Here is a 23,576-nt window from a genome sequence, read left to right on the forward strand (position 1 = left end):
TTGACCTGTAACATAAAGTGAGTAATATATATTTTTGTGTAGCTCTGAATCACAGAAAATGCCATTCTTGTATATTTAGCTAAAACAAACTATTAGTATAAGACCTAAGTATTAATGAGATCCAGGATTTTCAACGAAATTTCATTGCCGCTTTCCCCTCGAAAAGTTAAAAGAAAAATGGGGAGGGCTTTTAAGTGGAAACTAAATGACGCTGCTGGCATCATAGTGCAAAGATGCAGAAGAACTGGTAAAATGTGGGTGGGCAGTCTCACAGTAACGTCAGAAACAACAAAAACTTTCCAACAGGCTTCAGGTGGTTGTCAAGCCTTTTAAACATCTGACTGACAAAGGTAGCTTTGTCAAAGGAGCGTTTTCTTTTTCAAAAACATTAGGCGACAGCGCAACAGAACCTGCTCAAAGCCTTACACCCAGGCTAAGTCGCCCCAGGCTTGCCTGGCCACGTCCCCTTCGAACGCCCGCGGCGAGGTCCCGCCCCTTCCACCTCCCACTTCCTGGTAACCAAGCTGCTTTGCGCCGCCTTCTCGGGATCTGATTGGCTGACGAGGCAACCGCTAACGGCTACGGAGTTTAAACCCAAGCCCTGACCCCGAGCGCCGGGCTCCGGGAGCTGAGTGGTGGTCCCACCACGCTGAAAAAGCGGTAAGTCAGTGATCTGTGACATTTGGCGTGGTCTTGCCCTGTCTGGCGGGACCCATGCCCTTCCCGAGCTGAACCTCCCGGCGCTGCCCTCCCGGGTCTCTGGTCCGCCGAGCCGCGCGCGGCCCCGCCCACTCCGCCTCGGGTCTCCCGGCCCCCGGGCCCAGTGCTGGCTCGGAGGGGCTTCTTCAGGAAGGCCCTGGTTTGGATCTAAGTCACTGCTTCTTGCCCCTGGGATTTGAGCTCTCGGCTCCGTGAGGGGGGCCAGCCGCCAGGCAGAAACCCAGCGCCTGTAGGAAGGAATTTCTGTCTATATGACTGCTCTGCTGCTTTTAGAACAGTATCTGGTTCACTGTGAGCGCTCAGTAAATAGGCTGAATGAATGTTAGAGACTGCTTTTTTCAAGTTCTTGGAGGAGCCCTTTACTTTGGAGTGCTCGATTAAAAGGGAGACTGACTGAAGGCGAAGCGGTGATAGACGACTGGGAAGAACTTAGAACCAGAACTAGGTGTTGACGCACAGGTAGGATTTCGGTAGGCAAATAGGGACTATGAGTTTTCTAGATGAGGAATCCAATTCAGGAGAATTGAATGTGGAATTGAGTAGTTCTGCTTTAGCCGAGATGCTAGCCAGACAAGAGCTACGGAGTAATAATACATAGGTAATGTTACTGAGCGCTCTGTGCTACGTCCAGTACTAGGCACTGTATATGCGTTGGCTCATTAAGTCCCTACAATGAGATGCTCTGACTTTTTATAATTTTCTAAGTCTGGAAATTGAGACTTGGAGATGCTAGGATCACGTAGCTGTGAAATATTAGAACTGGGGCACCAACACAGTCTAACCACTATTTATAATACAGTCAGCTCTCCTGTCCGACTCTCGGGTTCCGAATCATCTCCTTCAACCAACCGAATCACTGAAGGAAAAAATTGGGGAAAATTCCAGAAAGTTCCAAAAAGCAAAGTTTGACTTGCTAATTGCCGAGCAACTATTTACATAACATTTATATTGCATTTACATTGTATTAGGTACTATAAGTAATCTAAACTATGCAGAAGGATGTGCCCAGGTTATATGTAAGTACTATGCCATTTTATATAACGGACCTGAGCATAGTGGATTTGGGTATCTGTGGGAGTCCTGCAACTAGTACCCTGCAGATACCAAGGAATGACTGTACCTCAATCTCTGTGTGGTAAGTCACCCTGGAATGGGTACTCCAATACAAGGGACCTGAAGCTGAAAAATGCCTGGCATACGTCAGGAGCAGTTAGATCTTGGTGGCCACTGTGGCTTGAGAGTCATGGACTAGGGGGGAGAGAAGGAGGAGTTTAAAGTTACAGAAATGGGAAGAAGAGCAGATGGTGAAGAGTTTTAGATAGTATAGATTAATACACTGTAGTGAGGGCAGGAGTGGAAGTAGGGAGGTAAGAGGCTATTGAAATAATTCAGGTGAGACATGTTAGTGCCTTAGTCTAGGTTGGTAGCAGTGGAGATACTGAGAAGTTGTCAGATTCTAAATGCATTGTGAAGGTAAATTGGGATGTGAGAGATTTTTGACTAGAGCAACTGGAAGGATGGAGTTGCCATTAACTGAAGTGGGAAAGGCTCTGAGTGAAGCAGTTTTGGGCAGGTTAAGTTTGATATGCTCTTTCAGTTATCCAAGTGGAATTGTGGAGTAGACAACTATATGAATCCAGGAAAGTTCAGGAAAGAGATCCAGACAGAGGACATAAATTTTGGGGTTCTTGATATCTAGGTAGTATTTTAAGCCATGACTTAAATACATAAAATACACCAAAAGATTGAGGGTAGATAAAGAGAAGAAATCCAAGGAGAGAACTTATTATAGGTTGGAAGAATCTGTAAAAGAGACTGGAAAGAAGCAGCTAGTTAGCTAGGGAAAAAAAAAAAACAAAACCCAGGAGTTTGGTGTTCTGGTAGCTGAGGAAATATTGTTTTTGAGGAGGAAAGAGAAATTAACCACATTAAATGCTGCTCTTAGATCAAGTTAGATGTGGACTGAGAACTGACCGTTAGATTAGCAGTGTGGAGGTCATTAGAAACCTTGGCAAAAGCAGTTTTGTTGGAATTGAGTGAAATAGGTTACAAGAAGATTGGAAACTGAGTATAGGCAATTTTTTAAGGAGTTGTGCTGTAAAGGCTGCAGAGAAATGGAGTGTATGTCCGAGGATGAAGTGGGAACAGTCCCCATAGGATTAGGTACATCTCTTCTGTGCATGTCTCTAAGGTTACACTTCTTACTTTGTATCACAATAGAGTCTGTGCCCACACTGGACTGTGCATTCCATGACTGTGCATTCCTATGCAGCTTTATCCTGGTTTTTGTCCCCAGTGCCTAGCCTAGCTCCTGGCAAGCAGATATAATGATATAGGTTTAAATGAAAAAACAAAGTCATTTACCTTTTTAGGATTCTACTTTTAAACCACTTTTGATTATATTCATACTTTTAGATTTTATATGAAGGGTTCTGCAAATACTTATGTACAAAGTATATTATTTAAGTCATGATTTACTTCTTAGAATGTATTTATCAGTTATCCTTTTTCCCTTTATTAATCAATACTGTGATTTCCTGCTTTCTTTTTTTACTTCAGTGATGGAGTACCCAGTGATGGAAACTGGTTCACTTTTTACCTCAGGAATTAAAAGACATGTGAAAGAGAAAAGAATTTCAAAGGCTGCTAAGTTGAATGTTTCTCTTGCTTCAAAAATCAAAACAAAAATACTAAGTAAGTGTTATTAGTCTTAAAGTATACTCACATTTTTACTTTTTTCTGGAGAATCGATATAGTATTTGATACTTTTTCAAGTATAGAAAATGACTAAAATGACTATTTTGTTAAATGAGACTTTCTCTATTCAATTCTTCCTATCTCCTTCAACTCCTGTTAGTTGGGTGGTTATGATGATTTACTGTCAGTGGTGACAGCTGAATTTTCAGCAGTGAGGCTGGGGTGGCCCAAGGCAGCTACCTCCTACACTGCAAAGAAAATACCAACATGACATTTCTGGAAAAGAGCTGAAAAAAAAGTGACGGATTGTCCTTCTGACATGTTGCAGCATTTGGATGATGGGTAATCTAGAGGTGGTTGGCCCAGATAGTGTGCTGTAGTGGGTGATTTTATGTAACCAAAGCTCATCATGAGGGCACTGAGCTCTTTGGAGATGGTGTTTCATGGATTCTGGAGCTAAGATGTCAGAAGGCAAAAAAAAAAAAAAAAAAAAGAAAGGGAAACACCCCAAGATAAATTTTCATTACTTCTGAAAATTATCTCAGTGATTCATTTCCATCTTAGCAGGATTGGGGGAGGTTTCCTGTTGATCAACATGTGTGAAAAGTAATTGTGCCTTGTGAAATAGCCCAGCCTCCTGAGTGTCTTTAAATCGTAATGTTGCTCCTACCCAGGTCTCTAGGACCATCTTTTGTATTAGACCACTTTCTATAGTGGCAGTTTCCTATTCTCTTTGGCAGGACCATTGCACGCCCACTGCTATGAAGGAATACACTGAGTCTGAGGAGTGCAACAGGAAAATGTTATTAACCTTTAGCTTCTGCAAGTCCTAAACTGGTTCTAGTCTATTTCCACTTGATATGTCAAAGGTGGCTGTCTGAATCTACTTTCTTTGTGCCAAAAATAAAGTACTTTTTGGACTCTGTTTTTTTTAGATACCCAAGCTTTCCCTGAGTATTTTAAAATATATTATTAGTATTATAAACTATTATTACCATTACTATTACTATAGCTATTAATACTATTACATAAAAATATATATTACTATTATAAAACATATTACAGGGCTTCCCTGGTGGTGCAGTGGTTGAGAGTCCGCCTGCCAATGCAGGGAACACGGGTTCGTGCCCCGGTCTGGGAAGATCCCACATACCGCAGAACGGCTGGGCCCGTGAGCCATGGCCGCTGAGCCTGGGCGTCTGGAGCCTGTGCTCCGCAATGGGAGAGGCCACAACAGTGAGAGGCCCGCGTACCGCAAAAAAAATAAAAAATAAAAAAAATAAAACATATTACATATACTATAACTTTAAATCCATGGGATGTGTTATTGAATAGTGGCATGTAAATCAAAATTATGAAAATACAGTTATGCTTTAGGTGTACTAAGGGAACACTATATGTAAGGTGAGCGTTACCAAGGAATTCACAATTAAATTTCTTTTGCTAACAACGGGGAAGCATTCTGATTTAAATTATATTTACATAGTACTTGTAAAGAGAAGGGGTCAAGTTTAGATTGCAATAGATGCCTAGAAATAAGAGGTAGGATATCTAAGGTGGAGGTAGAAGATCCCACAGGGTTTAGATGATCTGTCCAACATTACACTAAGTATGCTGCCTTTCGACTTGAGGTTTTGAAAAATGGACTTTGGGAGCATTAATTCAGTTCTGGAGCCACAGAAACTGGCTCTAAAATTTTCACGGATTGGCTACCCTAATTTCTCTAGGACATCTTTAGTTATAGCTGTGGGATCAGCTTCTCCATTCTACCTCCTAGTCAAAGGTAGGAAGGAAGGCAGAGCAACAAGTATCAAGATTTAGTTTTTGTGACTGATCTAATTATCTAGAATACTGTGTCTATATTAGAGTCCTCTTATTCCTAACTCTGTATTCACAAACATTCTGCATTTCTCACAACTCTTATTCATCTTCTATCTAGCTTTTATTTCTTCAGCTCCAAACTCTGGGTACATTTTTTTCAAAATTCCATCTGTGTTGTCATGCTCTTCTTTTCTAACTTCAGCTAAAACAAAGTGAAATATGTTTTGTCCAAAGTAGTTTTATTAAGGAATATGAAAATGTATTAAGATGTTTAATATTAACTCTTAAAATTTTTTTACAGATAATTCTTCTATTTTCAAAATTTCTTTAAAGCACAACAACAGGGCATTAGCTCAGGCTCTTAGCAGAGAGAAAGAGAATTCTCGAAGAATTACAACTGAAAAGATACTATTGCAAAAAGAAGTGGAGAAACTGAATTTTGAGAACACATTTCTTCGTCTAAAGCTAAATAATTTGGTATGGAAACTATATTGTGTTTGAATTCTAAAACTGTATTATTTTAGAAGCTCTAAATGTTTTTCAGACCTGTAATTAATGTAAAAAATTTTTTGAAAGAGTGTGCCATGTTAATGGACAAACTGTTAATGGGTAATAAATTAGGTGTCTTGAATCTACATTCTAAATGTGTACTTGTGGCTCTGCAAACTAATATAATACCTTGATCAACATTTGATTGCTTATCATAAGCAAAACTTGATACATTAATATATTACAAGAAGATGGGCATAATTCCTCCAGTGAATTGAAAGGAGGGAAGTTCCCTGAGTGTTTGTATTCTCTCTTAATGGCAACATTCCACTGGCTACAAGCCAAGTAGAATGAAGATTGTAGTCCTTGCTTTTCCTTCCAACTTCCAACTTTGTCCACAGCAGGGCAGTAACAGCCAGTGCTTAGCTAGGTTACAGCTACAGCTATAGCTCTAACTCCAAAATGAGTAGAAATTAATTTAAAATGGAAAAATGACTTACTATACTTCTTGGAGGTTAAATTCCTGTGGCTGACAAACTGTGTTCAGTTGCCACATGATGTATTATTATTATGAGAAGATTAAAAACTGTAGGAAGGGACTTCCCTGGCGGTTCAGTGGCTAAGACATTGTGCTTCCAATGCAGGGAGCTCGAGTTCGATCCCTGGTCAGGGAACTAAGATCCCACATGCCGCGTGGTGCTGCCAAAAAAAAAAAGTAGGAAAATTTATGACTGATAGCTCAAAAGCATTCAAAACGTGTGCGTATGTGTCTGTGTCTTTTTGAACTATGCAGTGTAGCACCTTTTTAGCCTAATGTGATCTGTTATTTTTTAAGTCTTCTCAACTGATGGTATTTGTAAATGTATATGGTATAATAAACTCCAAATCTTAGTTGATTAGAAGGTTCTTTCTTTATTTCAGAATAAGAAGCTTATAGAAATAGAAGCACTCATGAACAATAGCTTGATAACTGCAATTGAAATGAGCACTCTTTCTGAGGTAAGTAGAATTTGTGTCTAAATAGTGTAATATTTTTAGCATTACTGAGGATAATTCAGATTAGTTAAGTAGCATCAAGGTTAGAGATGCATATCTTAAACTTTGTACCAAGGAATGGAGATAATATTAATTTTAATTGGCTAACAGCACATTATTATTTGATATAATTGGTTATTGAAATTTTTATATAAAAATTAGCTTTCGATTAAAAGTAACAGGATTAGACAGCTCATGGAACACAAGACAAAACAGACTCAAAAACATAAAAGATATTAGTAGAAAAGTCATTTCAAATTAGGGAAGAATTTGTATTATTTTTAAAAAGATGGACACAATCGAAAAACTATTGGGGAAAAAAATAGAGGTAGATCCTAGATCCCCATGTTCTTCAAGGGTCAAATGTATATGTAGAATTATTGTATATGCGTGAGTATAGACATGTGTATATATTCATAGGCATAGAATAAAGTTTGGGAGGTTATACACCAAAATATTAGTAGTGATTATCTTTGTATGGCATGATTAAGGAAGAACTGTGTTTGACCTTATCATCACATTATTCTCATTAAACTATTGAAGGCTACATGTAAGAATTGTTCTATTACTGTTAGTATCTTGTATAATTTGGTACTTTAATGACAAACATGATCTAATGAGATTAGAAATTTCATTCATTTTCTTTGTTCTTTTCAAAAATAGTTCCATGAGAGTCCCTTTCTTCTGCCAAGTAGCAAGAAGAAACGGGTTAGTAAACAGTGCAAATTGATGCGTCTTCCATTTGCAAGGTAATTGCTCCAAAACTTGGTTAAATACTGACTGGTGCACTTTTACCTGAATTGGACTTCGAAAAGTTTTTATTTGGTTTGCTTCCTTGAAACAGAAAAACATTTAAAAATAAATAATGAAATACTTGTCAATATTGTACCAGTGAAAGAAATTGAAGATATAATCTAATAGAATTCAGTTTTAAACTTTGAAATAATATTCAGCTTTCCCGTAGTTTCTAGAGAAGAAAGAGGCACAGGTAGACCTTGAGTTACATAGGTTTGAATTACACTGGTTCAGAATACTTAGATTTTCATACAACATAATCTGTGTGTGTTATGCAATGTTCTGGTTTCATCAACCTGTAGTTGCCTGTTAAGGTAGAAATGAGATGGTTTGTGGTATCTTGCTACAGATTGTATTTCCAGGGCTCCAAGGAAACTTACCCATCAATTCAATAACTAACGTCATCTATAGAATCCTGCTACTCTTCAGTTCTTTCTTTTCCTCCAGGTCACCACTGGCCTCATGTTTTCTGCTGGGTAAATCTCATAACTATTTCTACCTTTATTATCTTGCATACTACTCAGACTTTAAAATAAACTTTCATCATTACTATTCTCCTGACCAAAATTCCCATTTCTTGATTAATTTGATTATAATCTTAGTAAATACTCTATTTCAAACCTATCACTTTTACCGTTTTTTTTTGTTTGTTTTTTGCGGTACGCGGGCCTCTCACGGTTGTGGCCTCTCCCGTTGCGGAGCACAGGCTCCAGATGCGCAGGCTCAGCGGCCATGGCTCACGGGCCCAGCCGCTCCGCGGCATGTGGGATCCTCCCACACGGAGGCACGAACCCGCGTCCCCTGCATCAGCAGGCGGACTCTCAACCACTGCGCCACTAGGGAAGCCCAAACCTATCAATTTTAAAGACAGTTACTGAGGTCCAGAGAGGTAAAATGACTCAATGAATTAATAGCATTGATCAGAATTGTCTTGTCTCTTTTAGACAGTGTTCTTTCTGTTACATAAATTATAGGTGTAATGCATTTTTTTAAGTGTACAAAGTGCACTTATGTATTGAAGTGGTATCTGTACTGTAGTAAAAAAAAGAATTCTTATATCCACTGTGTCATTTTCTATTCATTCCAGTTTGTTCCATTGTTTTGTCTGTTCTGTACTGGCGCCACATTGCACCTGTACATTTTAATTAATATAGTTTTAAAATAGTACATTTTGTTGTCTTGTAGGTGCTCAGGTTTTTTTCAAGAAAATCTTGGCCGTCATTATGCATGCATTATTTCATGTAAATGTATGAATCAAGTGTTAACTTGCCCTCCAGAAAATTTTCCTGTGTTTTTTTAAGTAAATTTTTTTTTTTTTTTTTTTTTTTTGCGGTACGCGGGGCTCTCACTGTTGTGGCCTCTCTCGTTGCGGAGCACAGGCTCTGGACGCGCAGGCTCAGCAGCCATGGCTCATGGGCCCAGCCGCTCCACGGCATGTGGGATCCTCCCGGACAGGGGCATGACCCCGTGTCCCCTGCATCGGCAGGCAGGCTTTCAACCACTGCGCCACCAGGGAAGCCCTTAAGTAAACTTTTGTTTGAAGTATAATGTACATTTTAGAAAAGTGCAAAAATCTTTAGAGAATGGTGAATTTTCACAGTGAACACTATATGGTATAGCCAATACCCAGACCAAGAAACAGATTATTACCAGTACCTCAGATAGCCTTGTGCCCCTTGCCAGTCACTACTCATCACCCACCCGAGGATAAATATTGTCCTGACTACTAACATTGTAGATTAATTAATTTTGCCTAGTTTTGAATTTCCTTTAATGAAATCATACAGGATGTATGATTCTGGTCTCTGGCTTCTGTAGCTCAACATTGTGTTCGTGAGATTTCGTCCATATTGTCTTATGTAGTTGTAGATCAGTCATTCTCATTGTTGTATAGTATTCCATTGTATGTATTCCATAATTTATCCATTCTTCTGTTTTTAGTTTTTTTGCTAGGTTTGGTCTATTATAAATAATTCTACCTTGTATCTGCCTTTTGATTAATATATGTATACATTTCTGTTGGGTATATACTTAGGAGTAGAATTGCTGGGTTTACATGTATTTGGCTTTGGAAGGAACTGCTAAACAGTTTTCTAAAGGGATTATGCCAGTTTACATTTCTAACAGCAATATATGAGAATTCCTGTTGTTATGTATCTCCAACAACACTTGTTATTGTCTGTCTTTTTCATTTTAGCCATATGGGGTGTAGAGGTATTACACTGAAGTTTTAATTTCCCGATACTTACTGAAGTAAGGCATCTGTTTATATGTTTATTTTCTTTCTATCAGGTTATCTTTTTTTTTTTTTGCAGATTTGTAGGAGTTCTTTCTATACATTGTGTATAAATTCTTTGTGCATACAATTGTCTGTTACTCTGTGGCTTGCCTCTTTGCTCTCTTAATGGTATCTTTGGATGAACCCAATTTATATATCTGTTTGTCCCCCTCCCTCTTATGGTTATGCTTTCTGTGTCTTTTAAGAAAGGCTTTACCAATTGCAAGGTCATGACGTGTTCTCCTATGTATGTTTTCTTTTAAAAGCTTTATTATTTTCCCTTTCATGTTTAGATCTTCAGTCTACCTAGAATTTTGGGTATGATGTGAGAGAAGAGTCATTTAATTTTTAGTGTGGAAATCCTGTTGACCTTGAACCATTTATTGAAAAGACCATCCTTTCCCCACCTCATTGCAGTGTCATCTGTATAAAAAATCAAGTGACTGGATATGTATGGGTCTATTTCTGAACTCACTATTCTATTACATGAGTCTTTTTGTCAAAACCACACTATCTTAATTACTAACTTTATAATAAGTCTCGATATTTGATAGTTTGAATCTCTATTTTAGTTATTTATACTTTAAGAATACGTATTAATTGGCCATTCTTGGCCTTTTGCATTTCCATTTGAATTTTAGAATCAGCTTGTCAGTTTACATACACACACACCTGGAATTTTGATTGGGATTATGTAGAATATAGTTCAGTTTGGGGAAAATTGACACTTTATAAAATTGAGTATTTCTTCCATGACCATGGTATATCACTCTGTTTTTTAGATATTATATATGTAGTTTCAGAGCTTTTAGAATACAGTTATTGCACATCTTACATTTATTCCTACTTATTTGATGTTTTTAGTGCTATTCTTGATAGTTTTCAAATTTTCTTTTTCTTTTTGATGATAGTATATAGAAATACAACTAATTTTTGAATATTAACCTTGTTTACATTGACATTGCTATTAATTTTAATAATTTATCCATAGTTTTTAAAAAATTTTATATTAATAGAATTTTATTATTTGTAAATAAGAACTGTTTTCCCTTCACCTGCCTCTCCAGTTTATAGGCCTTTTATCTTTTGTTTCTTACCTTATTGGACTGATTATTTCTTGTTCAGTAATGAATAAAAGTACTAACAGTGGGTATTCTTATTGTATTCCCATTATTTAATATGTTTGCTCTTAGGTTTTTATAGATTCTCCTTATCAGATTAAAGTAGTTCCATTGTACTCCTAGTTTGCTAAGAGTTTTTTCATCAATGGCTGTTGGATTTTATCAAATGCTTTTTCTGTCACTATTGAGAAGATAATATTTTTCTCTTTTTTTCTATTAATGTAATGAATTTTTAATATTTTTTCTACTAAGGTAATGAATTATAATTGATATTTTTAATGTTAAATCACTTACAATCCTGAAATGAATTGCTCCTGATGATATATCCCTTTGATATATATCACTAAGTTTATTTTGCTAATCCTTTAAAGGATTTTTGCATGTATTTTAATAATGAAGATGATGTATAATTTTCCTTTATTATAATGTATTTTGTCAAGTTTTGATATTTATATTATGCTGGTCAAAGTAAATGAATTGATAAATACCCCTCTTTCTATTTTCTGGAAGTATTTGTGTAAAAAATTTTTTTTCTTTAAATATTTGGGAGAAGTTATCTGGACCTGAAGTTTTTTTGTGGAAACATTTTTGATAACATCCCATTTTAATAGATGTAAGAACATTCAGCTTTTCTATTTCTTCTTTTGTCAGGTTTGTTAATTTTTAAAAAGATTTGTCCATTTCATTTAAAATATCAAATTATTGGCATATAATCGTTCAGAATAGCTTTAGTTACACGTTTAATGTCTACTGTAGGGTACATAATGATGTTCTCTTTCAGTATTGGCTATTTGTTTTTTCTCACTTTTTTCTTGATTAGTTTTGCCCTAGAGATTTATCAATGTTGTCATCTTTACAAAGATGAATCATCTTTGGGGTTATGTTGATCGTTCTTTTAGTATATTTATTTTCTATTGCATTTATTCTGCTTCTTATTATCTCTTTTCTTTTTTAAATTTTATTGAAGTATAGTTGATTTACAGTGTTGTGTTTATCTTTTCAATTTAAAAGTTTTATTATTACTGTAATTATTTGTTTCTTAAAATGGTTTAGATTATTGTTTTTAAGCCTTTTCAAAAATATGAAGTTGTTGGGGTATAGCTGCCTACATTTAAGGCTATTTTTCTCCTTTAGCTGCATCCCACATTTTTTGATAAGCTGTATCCTTATTATCATTTATTTCAAAGTAGTTATTACCTTCAGTTCAGATACATTGTTTGACTCATGGATCATTTACAAGATTATTTAATCTCCAAGCAGCTGGGTGTTTTCTTCTAATTACTTTTTGTTGGTTTCTAATTTAATTCCTCTGTGATTACAGAATATAGTTCAAGTGATTTTAGTCGTTTTAAATTTATTGAGACTTGCATTAGAACACAGCTTGGTCTAATTTGGTAAATATTTTTGGTACACATGGAAAGAATGTGTATTTTGTGGCTGTTGGATGCAGTATTTTATATATGTCAATTATGTCAGGTTTGCTGATTATATTGTTCAGACTTTCCATATCTTTCCTGCTTCTCTTGTCTATCACCTGTTGAGAGAAGTGCATTAAAGTCTACCACTGTGATTATGGATTTATCTATTTCTCCTTTTAGTTCTGTCAGTTTTTGCTTTATATATGTTAAAGTTGTTACTAGATGCATATAAATTTAGGATTGATTTGTTTTCCTGATAAATTGTTTTATCAATATGAAATATTTCTGGAAATGATACTGCTTTAAAGTCTACTTGTCTGATATAACATTGCCATGGTATGTCCTTTTCTGTGCTTTCAAACTCTCTTATATTTAAAATGCATGTAGGTTTACCTTTTTTAAAAAATGAATTTAATGTAATATCATCTCTTTTAATTAGAATAGCTGTTATGTTTACATTTAATGTAATTCCTGAGAGTTGAGTTTATATCTGCCATCTAGTTATTTTCTGTTTGAGCCACCTGTTTTATGTTCCTTTTTTCTCTCCTTTCTTTATTTCATTTGAAATGAAACATTTTTCATAATTTAATTTTCCTTGTCTATTAACTTCTATTCCTTTATGATGACCCTAATGATAGCAACACTCATCCTTGATTTATTATATCATAAATAACTAAATAAATAAAACATTTTTCATAATTTACTTTGAAATAAAACATTTTTCATAATTTAATTTTCCTTGTCTATTAACTTCTATTCCTTTATGATGACCCTAATGATAGCAACACTCATCCTTGATTTATTATATCATAAATAACTAAATAAATAAAACATTTTTCATAATTTAATTTGAAATAAAACATTTTTCATAATTAATTTGAAATAAAACATTTTTCATAATTTAATTTTCCTTGTCTATTAACTTCTATTCCTTTATGATGACCCTAATGATAGCAACACTCATCCTTGATTTATTATACTCTAATACTGATTATTATATTAACATTCCTCAGTAATGCTAGCATCTTCGAACACTGACTCGACATTCCTGTGTCCTGCCTTTATGTTATTATTATGTATTTTCATTCTGCATATATTTTAATCCCACAAATTAACTACTTTCACTGTTTTGTGTAGTCAATATTCATTTCCAATTTCTTCATATTGCTTCCTGCATTTTTTAATTGTATGCTCCTTTTTAATTGTATTTTATTTTTTGTTTTTCCAGCTTTATTGAGGTAAAATTCACAAATAAGCTTGCATTTTATTTCCTTCTGAAATAATTTTCCTTCTGCCTGAAGAAATCCTTTATTATTTAGTTCAGGTACTAGCAATGCATCCGCTCAGCTTTTATTTTTCTGGAAACATATTTATATCACCTTCATTTTTAAAGATTATGTTTGCAATGATAAAACTTTAGGTTATTAAATTTTAGCAATTTAAAGGTATCATTTCATTGTCTTCTGTCTTTACTGTTGAAAAATTGGCACCGTTTCTGCAAGTTGAGGAAGTTCCTTTTTATTCTGGTTTGCTGAGAGTTTTAATAATGAATTTGTATTGAATTTTGTCAAATTTGTTTTCTCTGTATCTGTGGAGAGAATCATAACTTTTCTCCTTTGTTCTATTAATGTGACTTTGATTTGTTTAGTGTTAAACCAACTTTACATTCCTAGAATAAATTCCACTTGGTCATGGTATATAATAATGGTGTATTATTATTTCTATGTGTTGATGGATTTGATTTGCTAATAATTACTTAAAGAATTTTGTACTTATTTTCATAAGGAATATATTGGTCTATAATTTTCTTATTATATATTTGATAGGTTTTGATAATGGTTATGCTGGCTTTGTAAAATGAGATAAGAAGCATTCCCTCTTCCTCCATTTTCTGAAAAAAATTGTACAATTGGTATTTCTTCCTTAAGTATTTGAGAGAATTCATAAGAGAAGTGGGTCTGGAGTTTTTAATTATTAATTTCATTTTTTAGATAGATATGGAGGGCTTTTCAGATTTTCTGTTCTTTTCAGGTCAACTTAGAAAATATTTGTCTTTTTAGAAAATTATCCATTTCATCTAGACAGTATAGTTTGATCAAACTAGTTAGAGTATTGTCAATTTTACGGATCTCTTAAAAAAACTCAGCTTTTGGTTTCATTGATTTTTTTTTTCTCAATTTTTTTTCGGTTTCATATTTCTTTGGTGTCTGCACCTTATTATTTCCTTTTTTCTACTTATTTTTTAAAAAATGAGATATAGTTCACATAACATAAAATTTCTCATTAATATGAAGTTTATTTTTTAAAGTATACAATGCAGTGGTTTTTAATATATTTACAAAGTTGTGCAACATTCACCACTTTCCAATTCCAGAATATTTTCATCACTCCAAAAAGAAAACCTATATCCATTAGTAGTCATTTCTCGTCTCTTCTTCCCCAGCCCACAGCAACCACTAATCCACTTTCTGTCTCTATGGATTGCCTATTTTGGACATTTCATATGAATGGAATCACACAGTATGTCGCCTTTTGTGTCTGGCTTCTTTCACTTGGCATAACATTTTCAAGTTTCATCCATATTATAGCACGTATTAGTATTTCATTCCTTTTAATGACCGGTTAATATTCTATGGTACGGATAAACTACGTTTTGTTTATCCATTTATCTGTTAATGAGCATTTGTGCTCTTTCCACTTTTATACTGTGAATGAGTAATGGTACTATGAATATCCATATAAAAGTTGTTGTGTGGACATATTTTTCACTTTCTTGGGTGCGCCCTTACCAGTGGAATTGCTGGATCATATAACTCTATGTTTAACTTTTGGAAGAATTGGCAAACTGTTTTCCAAAGGTGCTGTACTGTTTTACATTCCCACCAGCAAAGTATTAGGGTTCCAATTTCTCCATATCCTCACTAACACTTGTTATTACCTATCCTTTTGATTATAGCCATCCTAGTGGATATGAAGTGGTATCTCACTGTGGTTTTGATTTGGATTTTTTGGGTGACTAATGATACTGAGCATGTTTTCATGTGCTTATTGGCCATTTATTTATTTGGATCATTCTCTGTTGATTATCTTTTCTCTTGAGTTTGAATCATGTTTTTCTGTTGCTTCATATATTGAATAATATTGGATTGTACCCCCGACATTGTGACTCCTATGTTGTAGAAAATCTGGATTCAGGTATATTCCTCCAACAAGTTTGATGTTTTATTTTAGTAGATAAGTTACCTTATCTGAACTCAGACTTGTTAATACTTCCCTGTGATGAACAACATATGAAATCTCATTTCAGTTCTATAATCCTTAGCTGGGCCACTTGGAATCTTTCTCATATATGTGATTCAGGAATGAGCTAGAGATTTGGAGAGAGTTTATGCACAAAATTTGGGGCCTCCCCGTCTACTTTTCCTGTTTTTTCTCCCATCACACACACTTTACAGCAGTTGTAGTTGCCCTGAATTCTGACCTTGAACTAATAATAATAAGACTGGATTTCTAACTTCTAGAAAAGGTCACACTGACTGAGGTTTGTAAACAGTGAGAAGCTCACCCTTTTTCTAAGTGCCAACCCCTCTTCTGTATCTAGTTGCTTTTTATTCACTCTCCAGTGACTTTGGGTAGTTGTGTTTTTTATATTTTGTCCAGAATTTATATTCATTATGTTTGATAAGTTTGATTCAATAGTAGCTATTTGGCCATTACCTGAAGCAGAACCTCTCCTCTGTAAAATAAACAATTTTTGCTAACCTGTTTCTTCAAGTGGTATAGACATTTCTTCCCAATGGCTATTCTACTGATAGGTGCCTTTAAATTTTTAACAAATATTTTCTAGTATTTATTTTTATCATTATCAATAATTTTTAAATATCTATGATTTGTTTGGCATACAAAGCAAAATCCTTATCATTGGAGCATATTACTCTTTCTTCTTTGAATTCAAAAAGGTCATTTTGTCTATTTCCATAGATTTCTTTTTCCCTCCATAGATTTAACTACTCTAGGAATATGGCTTTAGTTTACATGGATACCTTTTGGAAACATAGCAGACTTTATTACACACAAAACTTTACATACAAGTTGTACTTGTTTGAAACCAGAGGAAGAGTTTTGGGTTTTCCATAGAGTTAATTACAGGAAAATTATAACTATTATACATGAATATTTATAAGTATGTTTGAACTTTATTCATTTCATTAATTTTATTGTCCTAATAGCTCAACCAGTGATTATATCATTTATCTCCTTTTGGAGTCACTGGAGATAAGGGGATAAGAAGCATTCCTGTTTTACTCATCCGTACTATTAGAAACTACCTATTTCCTACCTTCATTGAACACAAAATGGTATCATTGCCTTCATTGAACACAAAATGGTATCAGGGTGGGTTTGTGGTTGGATCTTAAATAAATGGAATATAGAAAGAACTATCCATGTAATTTTCTAAATAATTTTTGTAAAATACAAAATTCCTCATTCATTCTTACTTGCTCTTAGGGTTCCATTAACTTCAAATGATGATGATGATGAAGATAAAGAAAAAAAGCAGTGTGACAATATCATGTCAAAGATATCACCTGATAGCCCCTCTTTGGTATCAACTCAGCATAACTTGGAATTGTTATTTCTTAAAGAAAATGATCAGAATGTTTGTGGTGTAAATGATTCCAAACACATTTCTTCTATTGTTGATATACTTCCCAAAGGTGAGATTTTTTTTTTAATTCATTTTGAGTGTCAGTATTAAATAGTTAACATTCATTGGATTTTCTTCTTGGGGGCCATCATGTATAAACAGTTAATAAGTTAGACTTCTTATGTTACAGATTTCCTAACTTCTACTATTTAAAATTTCTGGTGAAAAAATTAGTTTAAAGGTAAATATGCCAGGACTTCTCTGGTGGTACAGTGGTTAAGAATCTGCCTGCCAATGCAGGGGACATGGGTTCAGTCCCTGGTCCAGGAAGATCCCACATGCCATGGAGCAACTAAGCCCATGTGCCACAACTGCTGAGCCTGCGCTCTAGAGCCCGTGAGCCACAACTACTGAGCCCATGTGCCACAGCTACTGAAGCCTGTGTGCCTAGAGCCTGTGCTCCACAATAAGAGAAGCCACTGCAATGAGAAACCCATGCACCGCAATGAAGGGTAGCCCCCGCTCGCCACAACTAGAGAAAGCCCACGCACAGCAGCGAAGACCCAGTGCAGCCAAAAAAAAGTAAATATGCCAACAAATGTCAGGTCTACAGTGGCCTAATACTACTACTCTGGAAACAGTATTTAGAAGTGAGCTGGCCTAAAGAGCTTTTCTTGGTATCTTAGCTTATGAATTGAAAGACATGATATATTATTTAGTTATATCTTCTCTTTTTCAGAGATATAAAAATTGAGGTTCTAGATACGTGTAGTGACTTTTTCAAGATCATAACCAATTGGTGATAAAGCAAGAACTTGAGCCTAGGTGATGGTTGAGCAAGAAAAAATGATGACACTTAAATTTTAATTATATGGTATTTTAAAATAATAATCCTGTGGTGTAGTCTGGTTTATATATTTGACATAGAATTTCAGATTGGGATATGGAACCATAACTATATTGAATTTGGAGTTTGAATTATTTTTCCTTTCTAAAAGGTATATGACTGTGTGTATATAATTTTTATAAACTTTAGCTACCTGCTGATAACATTTTGATAGTAATCCTTATCAGAGTTATCACTGTTACTTGGGTTCATTTCCCAGATTCCTCTCACTTAGAAACATATGTTAATGTTAATGGCTCTGTTGTTGGCTATTCTCCACTCTACTGCTGAGGCCAAGGCAGAGTGAATTCCCAGTATATATTTTCTGTAGATAGAAATGTAAAATGTGACTTATGACTACTCCATTCATTTCTACTTTATTTATTTGTTAAATATTTTTTTATTTTTGGCTGTGTCGGGCCTTAGTTGTGGCACACGGGATCTTCATTGCAACATGTGGGATCCTCTGTTGTGGCACACAGGCTCCAGAGCACGCGGGCTGTGTAGTTGTGGCATGTGGGCTCTGTAGTTGGCAGCACGTGGGCTCTCTAGTTGTGGCCCACTTGCTCAGTAGTTGCAGCGCGCGGGGTTAGTTGCTCCATGGCATGTGGGATCTTAGTTCTCTGACCAGGGATTGAACTCTCATCCCCTGCACTGAAAGGCAGATTCTTAACCACTGGACCACCAGGGAAGTCCCCTACTTTATTTTTTATCAGCATAGATTCTTCATAATATTAGTATCTGAACAGAACACATTGTCAGAAATCCTTTCTCTGAAACAGTTTGATTCCTAATCTCATTTGTTTAAAATAATAAATTCCTTGTTACTACTTATTTCTGAATTTTGTTTCCCTTTATCTTATAGAAAGCCATTCCCACTCAGACCAAAGTTCCAGGAGTTCTCTAATGAGTGAGATGAAAAATGCCCAGTCAATGAGCCACAGAAAGAAGTCATCTCCTAGTAATGTGACTAAAAGGAAAAAACGTGTATCATCTTGGGAATCAAATAATCCTGCAGACACTCCCTGTGTAACAGATTTGGATCAACAACAGATTTCAAGTCCAATATTAAATTGGAATAATGAAATAAAAGATTGTACTAACGAAGCAAATATTAAAATGCAAAGAAACATAATGTGCCTTCCTGCCTCATCTGAGTCTGCAAATGAACCTACTGCAGAGGGCCTGAATCCAGTTCAGGGTAATGATGACTTTCAATTGCAAAAAACTGTGTATGACGGTGACATGGATTTAACTGCTAGTGAAGTAAGCAAAATTGTTACAGTTTCAACAGGCACTAAAAATAAAAGAGATAATAAAAAACCAAATGATTGTGGAATAAAAACTTTCAGAAAAGTGAAAGATCCAAGCTCTGAAAAAAAGAGAGAAAGATCAAAGAGACAATTTAAAAATAGTTCAGATGTGAATATTGAGGACAAGATCAAAAATGGACCGGAAAGAAGATCTGTTGTCCTGGATGGCAGAGAGGATTCAGAAGAACCAAATTTTATTTTCAGTACTGAACAGCTGACTCAGTTGAACATGCCGAAGAAAATAACCCTTCACAATGGCTTTGATCAGGATGACAGACCAAGTACACAGTATAACAAAAAGAGGAAAATAATTCATGTAACAGATGATCAAGAGGAAATATACTCTTTCTCCCAAAGTTCAGATAAAGTCGAGCAGGACAGTAAATTTGATATGGGTCCTAGTTCTCTAGCTTATAAGAAAAGTAAAACTTCTAGACAGACATTTGTGATTCATACGTTAGAAAAAGATAACTTATTCCCAAACCAAAAGGTTAAAGAAACCACCTCTGAAAACCTAGGAGTCACAAGTGAATTTCAAACAGTTTATCTTTCCAGCAAAGATAATGGAAAGTTATGTGATTATGAGACCCAAAATATGTTAGATTTGAAAAAGCATGTCACTGATAGGCAACCCACTCAGCAAAATGAACCAAAAATAAATACGAAGCTTAGGCAGAAAATAAATCGGAAGACAGAAATAATTTCTGAAATGAACCTAATACTTGGGGATAATGCCAAAGATGTGCAAGGCCCAGAAAAAGGTAACTTTTCCTTTCAAACCCGAGAGGATAAAGAAATCATCTCTGGAAACCTAGAAGTTTCAAATAACTTTCAAAAATCTGGTGTTTCCACTAGCAATAATGGAAACCTGTGTGATTGTGAGACCCAGAATGTATTGGGTCTGCAAAAGCAGATCACCGACGTGTACCCTGTTCAGCAGAATGAATCAAAAATTAATAAGAATCTTAGGCAGAAAGTAAATCGGAAGACAGAAATAATTTCCGAAGTGAATCTTTTAGATAATAAGAGAAGTGGGTATTGCCCAGAAAAGGGTAACTCTTTCTTCCTAACCCAGGATAAAGAAGTTATCTCTGAAAACCTAGAAGGCACAAGTGCGTTTCAAACACCTGCTCTTGCTTCCAAAGATAGTAGAAACCTATATGATAATGACACTCAAAATGTTTTGGGGGTGAAAAAGCATGTTTATGATATACAACCTGCTTGTCAAAATGAATCAAAAATAGATAAGAAGCTTAGGCAAAAGGTATGTCGGAAGACAGAAATCATTTCTGATATCAACCAAATATATAAGAATCATGACAAAGGAATGCATGACCCAGAAAAAGGTAACTTATTTTCTCTAACCCAGAAAGATAAAGAAATCATCCCTGAAAACCTAGAAGATGCAAATGAGTTTCAGATAGCTGATCCTTCCCTCAGAGGTAATAGGAATCCATGTGATTATGAGACTCAAAACCTTTTAGGTGTGAAAAAGCATGCTACTGATACTGGGAAGCAAAATGAATCAAAAATAAATGAGAGTCTCAGGCAGAAAGTAAGTCGGAAGACAGAAATAATTTTGGAAATGAACCAAAAAAATGAATTTAACGACAAAGGTATACATGACACAGTAAAAGGTGCCTTCTTTTCCCTAACCCCAAAGGATAAAGAAACCATTTCTGAAAACCTAGAAGTCACGAATGAATTTCAAACGATTTATCTTCCCACCAAAAATAATAGAAATTTATATAAGACCCAGAATATGTTGGATTTGAAAAAGCATATCACTGATAAGCAACCCGCTCAGCAGAATGAATCAAAAATAAATAAGCTTAGGCAGAAAGTAAATCGGAAGACAGAAAGAATTTCTGAAATGTACCAAATATATGAGGATAATGATAAAGATGTGCATGGCCAAGAAAGCTATACAAAAGATCTTAATTTTAAAATAAATAAATCTAAACAAAGACTTGAAGGCCAAGGTATTGGTGGATACTGTATGGAAATCAACAGTAATGAAAAAGAAAATTGTGGTCAAATTTCAAATCCTTACAAACCAGTTAAAAAGCATGGGGAAGAATCATCAGGCAAGGCAAAGAACATTTTGGCAAAAGGTAACAACAAACCTATTTTGCACTTAACAGGTTCTTCACAGACGTCTGTCTCCTTAGAACTAGGTTTAAAACACACTACTGATGAGACAGATTCTGACCCTGGAAACCAAATGGAGCTACATAAGAATCCAAAGCAAAGCACTACAACGCTGAATGAAAAGAGAGATATCCCCTTCATGGAAGTGACAAAGGAAGGAGAGTGCCAGGTCAAAAAAATAAATAAAATGACATCCAAATCAAAGAAAAGGAAGACCTTCGTAGATCCTTCTCCAGATAGTCATGAACTAATGGAGATAATATCTGACACCATTCAGGGAATATCAGTTGAATCTGAATATGCTGTTAAGGAAAAAAAATTGGAAAATGAGGAAATTGTCAAAATTAAGCCAGACTTTCACACAAAAATGTTGAAATCTTTATCTCAGATATGTTCACCTAACAGACAAGATTCTTCCTTTAACAGTGTTCCTGAGGGTTCAAAACCTTTGAGTATTTCTTCTAGTAAAAATCTGAAAGAAAATTTTGTTCTGGAGAGCTCACCCGTCTTTCAAATAAGTGATGATGTGCATGAGAAGATGAAAAAGATGAATTTTAAAGTCAACCAAAGACCACAAAGATCAGAAATAGGTATGTCCATACCTGAAGTGATCAAGTTTCAAAAGTCTATATATTTTTTCATTTAACCAGTAAAGCCTTGCCTGTTACAACATTTTTATGGAATTTTAAAACAATGTATGATTAATTTTATAGCCCGATCTGTAGAAGCAATATGGAGGAATTTAAAGAAAGTTTAATACTTTGAGAAGATAACAGTGAGAGTGGCTTGGACATTTATACACTAAAAAATGTATTTGGCCTTTAGCACAAAGTTGTCTGATAATGACATTAGGCAGATAATTTCATTTTTCATAGTTTTGAAGGAAATTGGCTGTTTTAAATGTATATAATAATGAATTGCCCTGGTTTGATTTTACCAAAGACAATTGCAAATTTCTTAAGGTTGGGACTCTCTCCAATAGCATATATTTAATATGATCAAAACTTATTCTAGGTATTTTAGAAGATTAAAAAATAATCCCAACTCCCTTTCCTCAGAGTACATGTATGGAAAAGTAACAGGTACAGTGTTTAAATATGGCAAATGCTTTAATAAAACCACACATGTTAAGGGATGTAATGACGGGGAATAATTTTGGCTAGAGGAATCTGCAGAGGCATCATCAAATAGATAGCATTTTAAGCCCTAAAGCATAGGTAGGATTTTTACCTTTAGTGTTTATTTCTTATTTTCCCCAGTTATTAAAATAATACTCACTCAATGCAGAAAATTGAAAGTAGAGAATCAGAAAATAGTAGAAAAAACAATCACCCAGAAGAACTGCAGTCAACATTTTGGCATATGCATGCAGGCTTGAATCTATGCATTTTAAAATATATACTTGAAATCATTCTATATATAACATTACTTACCTCACTTTTTCCCCTTAACATTGACATTCTTTTGTTATTAGCAATTTTGCAACATTAGACATTCCCATATCAATTAAAGTTTTCTACTGGGAGCCTAACATTTCAATGTACGTATGTAGAACACTAGGAGTTTTATGGATAAGACTTCATGTAAAGGGAATACTGACGCAAAAGAAGTGCCAAGGTCTAGAGTTGCAGGACATTTTAGAGACTGGTGAGCCGTCTTTCATCTCTGTTCCTCATGGTGCCTTTCATAGCGTGAGCAGTCGATGACAAATGTTGAATGAATGTGCAGTAATTTGCGTGATTCGGTGACTAGAGTTGAATTCATGAAGAATTTCTGTCAGCCTAAATGTGATTTCAGAATAAAAATATTGCAGGCTACTACTTTGCTAGTTTGTCTTAAATGGTAGGTCTCTTTTCCTCTCATTATTGCTAGAAGAAAACTGATTTACAGATAATTTCAGTGCTACTTTCGTAAAATTTAAAGTTATAACTTGATTATTAAGTTTAAAAATTGCTACCAATAATTTACAAACCAGTAAATATCCTATGTGTAGTTCCATATCTCTATATATACTGTTAAAAATATTTTTGAAAACAATACTCTTTTCAGGTATTAGAATGCTACAGGACTTGACAAATACCAGTTTTGTTTCAAATAACACTGCTAAATCTGAAAACAAGTTAGAAGATCTATCTTCGGAGCTGTCAAGCCGAAGAAGAAGGTGTACTCCTCTCTCTTTAAAAGAGCCAAGTCTCAAAGGGTGA

At 35.0% G+C, this 23,576-nt stretch overlaps 1 protein-coding gene across 1 annotated transcript; it reads left to right on the forward strand.

Moving 5' to 3' along the window:
- Positions 1 to 598: 598 nt before the first annotated feature.
- On the forward strand, positions 599 to 23,576 carry SGO2 (shugoshin 2; the record flags this gene model as incomplete). Its single annotated transcript, XM_082841150.1, has 9 exons — positions 599 to 660; positions 3,280 to 3,414; positions 5,540 to 5,715; positions 6,649 to 6,726; positions 7,426 to 7,511; positions 16,884 to 17,092; positions 18,774 to 20,567; positions 20,859 to 21,962; positions 23,422 to 23,576. Exons 2-9 carry the CDS (start codon positions 3,282 to 3,284, stop codon positions 23,574 to 23,576), a joined length of 3,735 nt encoding a protein of 1,244 aa, XP_082697276.1. The 5' UTR covers positions 599 to 660; positions 3,280 to 3,281.

Source organism: Leucopleurus acutus (genome assembly GCF_964270905.1).
Source record: "Leucopleurus acutus genome assembly, chromosome: 6".
Classification (NCBI taxonomy): domain Eukaryota; kingdom Metazoa; phylum Chordata; class Mammalia; order Artiodactyla; family Delphinidae; genus Leucopleurus; species Leucopleurus acutus.